The sequence below is a fragment of the Glycine max genome, chromosome 8 (genome assembly GCF_000004515.6).
Source record: "Glycine max cultivar Williams 82 chromosome 8, Glycine_max_v4.0, whole genome shotgun sequence".
Taxonomy (NCBI): domain Eukaryota; kingdom Viridiplantae; phylum Streptophyta; class Magnoliopsida; order Fabales; family Fabaceae; genus Glycine; species Glycine max.
Genome location: NC_038244.2, coordinates 18412242 through 18423120, shown reverse-complemented (window position 1 = coordinate 18423120; position 10879 = coordinate 18412242). Strand labels below are relative to the sequence as shown.

The 10879-nt window shown below is 33.9% G+C and overlaps 1 protein-coding gene across 5 annotated transcripts; it reads left to right on the top strand.

The window, feature by feature from the left end:
* The first annotated feature begins 268 nt into the window (after positions 1–268).
* LOC100779278 (YTH domain-containing protein ECT4) lies at positions 269–9184 on the top strand. 5 transcript variants are annotated; one of them, XM_041018353.1, is made up of 9 exons: positions 269–417; positions 1734–1780; positions 2434–2471; positions 2600–2726; positions 3469–3545; positions 3632–4147; positions 6797–7318; positions 7804–8016; positions 8426–9184. In XM_041018353.1, the coding sequence occupies exons 1-9, from the start codon at positions 398–400 to the stop codon at positions 8798–8800; spliced, it is 1935 nt and encodes a 644-aa protein (XP_040874287.1). In that variant the 5' UTR covers positions 269–397; the 3' UTR covers positions 8801–9184. The 5 variants fall into 5 exon arrangements, with proteins under 5 accessions (XP_040874287.1, XP_040874286.1, XP_006585685.1 ...); XM_041018352.1 differs by lacking the exon at positions 269–417 and adding an exon at positions 623–685 and having other exon boundaries at positions 2396–2471; XM_041018354.1 differs by lacking the exon at positions 269–417 and adding an exon at positions 1603–1635.
* Positions 9185–10879: the final 1695 nt, after the last annotated feature.

Sequence of the window (10879 nt, the reverse complement as noted above, 5' to 3'; positions counted from 1 at the left end):
GTTGCGCGACTGTCCCAATTCAAAGATGGTCTGGAATATTCTAGTTTTCATCACACGCAAGCTTCCAAAGTAATGACGCAATGGATTGGATCACGACCTAGATGAATCTTCCTCGTGGTGGTCTTTTTGCGTGTGCGTGTTGGTTCATTTAGTGTGCGCAGGATATGAAGATCTTCAAGGATAAGAAATGGCAGCCTTGGTTCATTATAAATCAAGCAAAAACAACATATGATATTGCTTTCTCTCCTCCCCCCAATCCAAAGGCTCAAAAGCAACCGCTTGCAGTATCTAGGTCCTCACTAGCTGAGAACTCAATCAAGTTGGACGTGGATGGCAGTTCGCTAGGCAACCCAGGGAAGGCGGGTTTCAGCGAAATCCTTTGTGACAACCTTGGTCAATGGCTCTCAAGTTTTTTGGGTAGTTGTGGTTTTGCAACCTCTCTTAATGCAGAATTACATGTCTTGTTTCATGGCCTCTCTCTTGCTTGGAACTCTGGCTACAAGAGTGTAGAGTGAGTCTCATTCGTTGTTGGCCCTTCAATTAGTTGCAGAGGGTGTTACAACCCATCATTCGTATACACCCATTATCAACAGTATCTGTACTTTCAAGACAAAGAAGTGGCGACTATCATTTCATCATGTTTATAGGGAAGCCAACATTTGTGCAAATTGGCTTTCGAAGAAGGGTTCATCCTCTACAGAACCTATGTCTACTTTGGTTCCTTGTCCAATTTCTTTATCCCCTATGTCGTTGGTTGATGCTCTTAGGATGTTTTTCTTGAGTTTAGCTCTCCTTGCCTTCTTTATTTCCCATTGATAAAAAATATATATACTAATGACTTTTTAAGATTTTTTTTAAAAGATTTTATGATTAGGATTTTATAATTCAGATTTTAATAGATTTATAAAATATGAATTTATAAGATTTAAAATGACATTATCGATTTTTAAGATTTAAAAGAATTTTGTGATTTTTTAAAAAACATCTAAAATTATTGATAAAGATCTATCCTATACAAAAAAAATAAATTAAACTTATTACTTAATAAATCAATTTTTTCTATCATATTTACAAGTATAATAGACTCATTCTCCTTTAATCATCAATCATATCAATTTTATAAAAATTATATATCACAATATCTATGTGTAACATGAATACTTGTATATTTTGAAAATTATATACTTTTGAATATTAAAAAATTTATTTAAGTTACAAAAAATTTGAATTAAATAATAACATATTTTATTAAATTTCTCACCAAATCCTAATTTTGGTTAAATATCACAAAACTTATTTTTATTACTTAAACATTTTAATTAATATCTTTATATTTTTTTACTAAAAAAAACTTCTAAAATTCTTTTAAATCTTAATTGAATGCATCTGCAAAATCTAATTCATTTTCTTTTCGACACAAAATCTAATTTATTTTTAATTCGATTGGATCCCGTTCTAAAAAAATAGATGTTAATTTATGAAAATATATAAAATTAGATTAAATGACTTGTTTCATTAACCGACTAATATATTTTTTTCTTTATGCAATCCGCAACCTCCCCCCTAATTATAAGCAATTTTATTGAACACAATCACAGACTGAAATAATTTACATTTAATTAGAACGAGAACGAGGTAGTAGACCACTAGATGAATAGATAGGTACTGTTTCGTTCGTAATTTGCAATTTGGTGAGATTCTTCATTCTTATGCTGTGCGGGTTTCCTCTTCAGATTCATGGCGGCAACCCAACCACCGCAGGGTCCGGATCGTACCACCGGTACCGTTCAACTCCTTTCTTCTGTTTGTTATTGTTATTATTATTATTATTATTATTATTATTATTATTATTTCATCCAATTTTGACCTTCCCAATTTTCTCTCTCGACGAAGTCAATGATTAATTTTACCATTCAATATTAAAAAAATAAATCTTGTTTTGTTTGTCGTTGATGTTCGATGTCCGTTACTTTCTTAAACCTTGCATCTGGGTAAGACAAGAATTGGTGGTGTGATCTGGTTATTTGGATTTTCTGTGTAATGAATGATTATGACACCATCCCTGATGGGATGGATCATCGTGGTCTCAAGCGTTTATAGTGTGTGTGGGTGGTGGTTTAAGTCAAGCTTCCCCGTTTTTTGATTTCATAATTATGGCTTAAATTATCATCCTGAAGGGTAATTCATTTTATTTTTGTATGTGGGATCTATTACACTTCATTTTATGCTTCCAGCAATACTGTTTTACTGCGCCCTTGCCCGCTTTCCATTTCAAAGTATATTCACGTTCTTTCTTTTAATCATGTGTGCATTTGTTTGCACGTCTGGATTTGCTATCTCCAAATTTAGCTTTGGTTGCTCAATAATTTGTACTGCTACTGCCTGTTTTTCGAAGATCATACTGTCAATTGAGCTTATTGATCATGCATGCAGAAGAGATACCGGCCGAACCAGATAACTTGAAGGAGCAGGTAGTGGTTCTCTTGCTCTCATATAAAAGTAGTCCTCTCACTAGATATCCCCCCTGCATATGTTATGTCATATTTTTCAGTTTCATTTATCAATACCTGAAAGTTCAATACCTTTGAACTCTTCTCAGGGTACAACAACTATAGGTCATTCAAGGGAGACCACAAGTCAATCAGGATCTTTAGGTTCAGTTGGAGATTGTCCTCTGTATCCTCCTAATGTGTATGCTCCCCAAGCCCAGGCTTTCTACTATAGAGGTTAATCTTTATTTCTTCATTTCTGCAAGTCTTTTTTTATTCTTTGAAAGAATTCTAACTCTTTTATTAAGTTGATCGACCACCTTGGAACTTCAACTATACATGGCTTTTAAGTTTTTCATATATGTGGGCAATGCTATTGTCAATGTTAACTTCCTCACGTTTGTGTTACTGTTCTTCACATTTTGAAATAAATTACTGAAACGGTAATATCATTTTGAAACACATGATTTTAATGTAACATTTTCCCGAGTTATTTATTCTTTTTTAACCTATTCAGCGTTCTTCTTACACTAGCAGTCATATTGCTTTCATTGTTATCCATCTTTATGCAAATTTTTCATGGCACACAACTCTAGAAATCTATGCAGATCGTTAAATATTTAATGTTTTTGGACTTGAAGAAGTTTGTTTGTTTTGATAATCAGTATGAGTTTTCAAAAGTGTGTGAGACATTAAATAAATTTTTAACACCTTTGATATGAATGTAGGGATTTTGTTCTTTTATGTACATGATTTAGTAACATGCTTTTGGACACTTCTGTCCAATTATTTTTCCCCCCTTAAACCAGCACCACATATTATTATCAGAGAATTTTTCAAATTGCAAAGCGGACATTGACAATTGGACTCTCAATTGTCTTTTGGTGCTCATCTTGAAAGTGTGCTTTGTTGTGCAATGCTTGTTTGGTAATTGGTGTTTATATTGCTATTTTCTAATTTTTGGCAAGTCTGACTTCAGGTTTTGACAATGGCAATGGTGAATGGGATGAATATTCTTCATATGTCAATTCTGAGGGTTTAGACATTGGATCTCCTGTGAGAATTTGACATCTCTTTCTTTTTTATGCACAGTTTCTGTTTGTAATGTTTGACGTAATATATGTTCTTTTAAACTTTTTTAGGGTGTTTACAATGAAAATCCATCTCTTATTTTCCATTCTGGGTATGGCTTCAACCCACAAGTGCCTTATGGACCATATTCCCCAGTTACCACACCTTTGCCTTCTGTAGGTGTAGACACACAGTTATACTCCCCTCAGCAATTTCCATACACTGGGCCACCTTATTATCATCAGCTGGTTCCTCCTAGCTTACCATATCTTAATTCCCCTACTCCAGTTTCACAGCCAGAACTCACCAACCTGGTAGGTATTGACCAACAAGTTGATAACATGTTTTTTGGACCAAGAGCGGGCTATCCATCAGTGGGATCTTTTGGTAGAGGCAACTTTCCTGTAGCGCCTGGTTCCTTTGGCTTTCATGAATCCCAACAAGGATTTGAAGGATCAAGATCTGGTGGAATCTGGTCAGACTGCTCAAAACCATCAGAAAGACAGAGATCTTTGATGCCCCTATCGCCATCTGTTTCTCCACAGCCAATGGGCTCACTTGGGTCATTTGGGCCTAGTGTTGGAATGGTTTGTTCTATAACTTGAGCATAAACACACAATATGTTTCATTTTCTAATAAGTAATTTTATAGCTCTTAAACAAAAGAGATAAACCCAAAAATGAAGAATAATATAATGTGTCTTGTTAAAACACTCTCAATTTCAATAGTAAAGAGCTTGTTTTACTGCTGTAAAAAAAAACACATTAAGCTAAAGATGCAGAAAATAATATGACTAACTGAATCATCCTTATATGTCTAACACTACCTCTCTAGTTGGAGTGTATGTATGTATATATATATCATATGATCCAAGCTTATTGTAAAAATAATGTTCTCCAAATGATTTATGAGGATGTCTACAAGCTGGTCATTTGAGTTGACAAAAGTTGTGACAATGTCATCTAAATGGATTTTGTCACTTATAAAATGTCAATAGATTTCAATATGTTTGCTTTTTTCATGCATGATTGGTTTCAAGGTAATATCACGCACAGGGGGTCATTTGTCCAGCATCTCCAAAATGGAATCTTTTGAGCAACTATTTTAACCAGACTAGCTAATAGGTTGTGAGCTGTCAAAGTGAGCCAATTTGGCTCATCCAGGTTAGCTAAAAAGTGAGTTGAAGCCAATTGTGGGAAGCTACCGAAGCTTCTAGGTTTGCTTGATGATAGAAAGGAAACACCTTTTTCCAGGTCCTTTTTTTGATTGAGGGACGGTGTATCTTCTGCCGCAATTTTGGGAAGCTACCCCGTGTCCTCCCATGCGTTCAAGGACTTTAAAAAAGGCTACCTATTGAGGGGTTGACCAGAAAGGATGAGTGAAGTGTCGTAGAGTGCAGTCATTGGCACGACGACTCTTAAGGGCGATGCTATATGTTCCTATCATAGAGTGCCCAAGTCTTACATTAAGTAATATGGGATGCTTGGTAGAGCACTTAAGCGACTTGGTTCTACCCCCTTCATAGCTTGCTTTTAAGGGAAGGTTCCCCAAGTGCATGGGTGCTTTTCAATTTATGGTAGGGACTTGGCTGTTATGGGATGCCTAACTCCCATAGCGAGTAGTATGGGATGTTCAGTGGAGTACTGAAACGGCTTGGTTTCCCCCTGAAAGCCAACTTTTAAGGGAGGGTTCCCTATGTGCTTGGGTGTTTATCACTCTTCTCTTTAGCTATGACAATAGTGGGACAGTGGTGACATTCTGTTCAAAGAAAGAAAAATAGTGCCTGAAAATAGCCACCAAATGAGATGAAGGTATGAGGAAACTAACCCCTTAAGTTGGAAGAGAGGTTGTCAACGACCCTTTTTGTGGTGGTGTTGGCGAATGGGCACTCTGGAGGGGGGGGGGTGTGGCTTACATGCATTGAAGATTGGGGAAATGTGTGACTGTGCATATAGTGGTGGATGATTGAGATTCTTTGAAGACGTGCTGGTGGCGAGGAGGCCCTCTTCTTGTGTAGTTGCCAGCCCAATATGTTGCTTCAGGCAATAGCTAAGCAGTAGCAGTGAAAGTAGAGCCCCTGAGATTGGGAGCTTTGATACCAACATGAAAGAAGAAAACTGAATATATTGTGTTTGCAATACAAGCTCTAATTCCTTTTTCTAGGCTAAACTTATTAAAGAAGGAAATAGGGAAAGTAGGAAATAAAAAGAAGGCTTAAATATTAATTTAGTCTATGTAAGTTCGCACTTTTTCAATTTTGGTTCCTATAAGTTTTTTTGTTCATTTTTAATCCCGGTAAAGTTTGTGCCTTTTCAATTTTTGTTCCTGTAATTTTTTTGTTCATTTTTTGTTCACATAAGTTTGTGCTTTTTCAATTTTAGCCCCTTTAAGATTCTTTTTCTTTTATTTTTTTTTATTTTTAGTCCCTATAAGTTCACAATATAGGGACCAAAATTGAGAAAGCCCAAACTTACGGGGACTAAAAAATGAAGAAAAAACTTTCAAGGACCAGAATTGAGAAATCCCAAACTTATACAGACTATATTCATATTTAAGCCTAAAAAATATCTTAATATTTACAAATATACTCGGACTATACAACGATGGTAAAGATTGGAGTTAGGATTTATCCCCCCTAGCTCTGTTACCTTATTTTGGAGTTCTCGTCTTATTTTGACATCTGTCTGAATTTTATTAAGCTATTTAGAGCTTGTTTTACAAGCTTACAGCTGCACAAAATTATATGAAATACTAACACATAAAACTAAAGATACAGAACTACTAAAATGATAAGGCTAACAGAAACATCCCTCTATATCTAACAAACTTATATGCATGATAACTTAATTTGCCCTTGTCTGCTTATATATAAATCCAATAGTACCTTGGGCATCATTGGCATTCATCAGAATCCAGATTTTATTGGTTGGAAAGCAGTTTGACTGGCAATGCTTGTACCTATGCAGAAAAAAAGGAATTTTTTTAGTGAATTTGAATGAAATTATGGATAAAAATAGATTTTCAGTTCTTTTTTTTTTAAAAAAAAAAAAGAGATCTCAAGTCCAATGATCCAAAAATTGATATTAATTTATTCCAAAGAAATTTCTGAATTGTGGTCTTAAATGAACCATTGCTTATCATCCATGCATGGCAACAATGTGAAACTGTAGAAGTTGCCAGAGAACAACACAAATTTATATGCTGTTGCATAGTGCTGACTATCCTGTTCTATGCAGGCTTCTCATCAACAGCAATCATTGTATGGGTTTGGATCTGGTTCAAACTCCTATGGTAGAGGATACCTGCCTAACCAGGGTTCTAGCTTTGGAGGCACTTCCATTTCCAATCTTAATGATAGGAGTTTTGCTTCTCTTGAAAATAGCAGGCGGCAAGGGAGACCAACTGCTTCTCTTTGCAACTGTAATGGTACTCTTGATATCCTTAGTGAGCAGAACCGAGGACCAAGGGCCTCGAAGTTGAAAAATCAAATTTCAACTGAAAATAATTCTGTGGATAGTAGTAAAAATAGTGCATCTACTGCCAAGTTCCAAAATGAATCACTCAATCGGTCAGATTTTGCCACAGATTACAAGGATGCCAAATTTTTTGTCATCAAATCTTACAGTGAAGATAATGTTCACAAGAGCATTAAATATGGTGTCTGGGCTAGTACACCAAATGGAAACAGAAAGTTAGATGATGCATATCGCCAAGCAATGGAGAAGCAAGATGCCTGTCCTATATTTCTCTTTTTTTCGGTAATCATCTGATATTTGTATCTTTTTTAAGCACAAATATTGTGCTACGATTTTCTTCCTGTAGTGACTATATATTTCTGTTGTCCTGTGTTTGCAGCAAACCTTGGTTCAGAGTTTTTTTTTTTTTGTGTGTGTGTGTGTATTTCATTTCTGTTAAAAACATTGAGAGCTTTTTTGGAGAAATAACCGTCTTCCTTTGCAGTTTCTTAAGTTAGCTTTTGAAAAAAAAGTAGTTGTTTCCCATAAAAAAAACTCCAAAAAAGATTCAATGGGTTTAGTTATTGTCCCTATATTGATGGCATTTTATTGCTTTAGCTATAATATGATTGGGTACGGCATTTGACATCTCCCAAGGCTGATATTAGGTTTAAAATTAGTCCAGTACTAAAATTAATTTTTATAGTTTTTAATTTTCTTTATTTTCTTGCTATCATGTTTCTCTAACACATGACTACCATGAAAAAATTTGCTGCAACTATTTCCAGGTAAATGCTAGTGCTCAGTTCTGTGGGGTAGCTGAAATGGTTGGACCTGTCAATTTTGACAAGAGTGTGGACTTCTGGCAGCAAGATAAGTGGAGTGGGCAGTTTCCCTTGAAGTGGCACATAATTAAAGATGTTCCAAATAGTCAGTTTCGTCACATTATTCTTGAAAATAATGATAACAAGCCTGTGACAAACAGTCGAGATACTCAGGAGGTAGGAATCGTTGGGTCTTTCACTGTATATGAATTTATGAATCATGCTTTTTAACAGTTTTTACTCTAGTTTCCTAGCATGTCAGATTTGGGAGGATGACAAATGGAAATGATTATTGCAATGTGTCAATGAGAAGACTTCTGACAATTGAATGTTGAACTGCCTGTTGCCTTGAGAAACCTTCTCAAACTTTTAGACAACCTAAAAGTTATTTTTTTTCCTGTTCTTGGTGTTTGGAATTCCATTTGTTTGAACTTTGTTTGGGTCATCTACCAAGTTTACTTTTTGCTCACCTGATTTGTCTTCTAATTATTTTTCATATAATTCTTGTTTTTATTATGTGCTATTAAAAGTTGCATGATTGCATCCTACTGATTTTTTGCTCCTTTCTGAAATTTAAACATTACAGGTGAAGTTGGGACAGGGGGTTGAAATGTTGACCATTTTTAAAAACTATGAAACTGATGTGTCCATCCTGGATGATTTTGATTTTTATGAAGACCGGCAGAAGGCTATGCAAGAACGGAAGGCAAGGCAGCAAAGCAGCATGGTGGCTACTGGATTAGTTGGAGAAAATGAGCATAGAAGTTCTGCTAACACTACCGGTGATTTCATGAAGCAGATGTCGAAGAGCTTTGCTCTAGTTGTCCGCTTAGATGAGAATAACAAGGAAGTTGTTGCAGATAGAGATAGTTTAGTCTCTCATGGTCATGGCCCCATTGGTAATGTAGTTAAACCTGATGATGGTCAATCAGTGACTGCCTCTTCAACTCAAACCAGTTAGGAAGACGTACCAGTTGTGCCAAGAATGTTGTTCACATTTGGTGATTGACCTTGCTTTATCTCATTACTTATTTTCCAAACAAGGTAGCGTTGCTGTTGTTATTCAAGTCGTTGGAGTCTGGGGTTTCTAAATGAGGTGTTTACCTAGAAGAATGGGTTTCATGTGTAAAGTGCGTCAACTTAAATTGTCGTTTCAGTTACCCCTACCCACCCACCCACAAAAAAATAATAATAATATCTTCTGCTCATTTTAGTATAGGTTAGATTTTAATCACCACTTTTTTTTTTAATAATTTCGGGTTAGGATTGTTTTAGGCGTGTTTCATTTGTAAAATTTTCTCATCTTCACGAGTGTTTCAATAAAGGCAGCAAATCACCTTGAAAATACTCATCCTTATCCTTTACGCGATTTATTTGATTATGAATTTGCATTCAAATTAAATGTTATAGAAGTGTAATATTTACAAATAATGTTACCAAATTCTCAGGTTAATGGTATACCATTACATTACTCATTTCAAAACAAAAATTCCGAATACAAGATATGCGAGTCTTCATTTTATACAAGAGAAAAACGTATGGATAAAGCCTCCTCCATTCGTTTTAGGCTAAATGTTACTTTTGAGTTTTTATGGTTTATTGTTTTCTTATTTTTGTATTTTTAAGTTTTAAAAGTTTTATTTTAGTCTTTTGTTTTTAAATAATTTTGTTTGAGTTCTTTCGTCTGTTTACCGTTGATACCATTAGATGTTTAAATTTAAAAATGATTAATTTAACGTATTACTGATTTTTGGTCACCACTTTTTTCTCTTGTATATTGTTTTAAAATTAGACTAGGTAATTATTTTTGCACAGCTTTTTTCCCTCTTTACACTCATTCCGTGTTTCTGTAAAAAAAAAATTGAAACATATTTGACAATATATAGATGTTTTGAAATTAAGTATTCAAAAATATTTATTATAGCATTTTGGAAATTAAATTCTGATTTTTTTATACATGTGAAACGAGCATATAAATTATAAAGAACTTTATAATAATTTACGTATATTGTCCAATCAATTCATAATATTTAAATTTTGAAATCTTATAATTTAATTATAGAAACTAAAATTCTTAATGAGGACGAGAGTAAAAAAATCATTAATTGATAATGAGTTTTGTTTTAGATACAACTTCTTGAAATTACAAAATACGATTTTGAATTTTTTTTTTCATGTTATGCATCGCATTTCACAGGTGTCAACAACAATAGTAAAACATCAATTCAATCAATCTACAATGATTAAATTGTTGATAATGCATTTTAATGTAATTGATATAAGAAATACAATGAAAATAATGTTATTATAATTATTAGTCCAAATTTATATATATTAACATGCTCTTGTTCACATATAAGCATCATCATAACAATATTTGTGCCATTACAAAGTAAGAGAAGATATCAAAGTTTCATCATTAAAAAAAACTTATAAAGGAGTAACAAATAAAAAAATATACGAATCACATATTTAATATGAAAAGTCCAACTGAACAGTATAACATGAGAATCATCTTTGGAATAAGTGGCAACTATGGATAAAATCAATCAAAATAATAGGGTAACTTGGATGAAAAAATGGTGGTCAACTTCTAAAGAGAAAAATCATCATGCTTCTATGAGCGAATAAATGAATCAACTTATACTATATCTTGAAGTAATTGCATAGCTTATGTCCAAAATAGTCATACACTTATCTAACATTCCTTTGTGAAAGTTGACAAAAACAAGTATGTTTTTATTTTAGGCACTCATGCTTGGTGTTAAGGAGTTTAACATATTCAACACACCATTGTTGAAGTTCTCTAATCAAATCAAGATGAACTTGAGCTTAAGAATCCTTGTCTTTACCAAGAAATGTTCCAATTACATGATAACTAGATTTGGCATTTAGTTTCATCTAAGCAATACAATCAATATATTGAAGGAGGTAAAGATGAACATTAACACAACTATTTTGTGTTTAATGACATGGATTTCTTTGCAAGGTAGAGATGAAGGTGATGTGTTATCTATAATGGTTTAAAGTGTAACACATT

What these genes read in the sequence shown, in the direction of transcription:
- LOC100779278 (XM_041018352.1), top strand. Translation starts at nt 638, where the DNA reads ATGTTTATAGGGAAGCCAACATTTGTGCAAATTGGCTTTCGAAGAAGG. An exon ending in TTGGGCCTAGTGTTGGAATG is followed by an intron (nt 4,148 to 6,796) that starts GTTTGTTCTATA and finishes TGTTCTATGCAG; the next exon opens with GCTTCTCATCAACAGCAATC. An exon ending in ACAGTCGAGATACTCAGGAG is followed by an intron (nt 8,017 to 8,425) that starts GTAGGAATCGTT and finishes TAAACATTACAG; the next exon opens with GTGAAGTTGGGACAGGGGGT.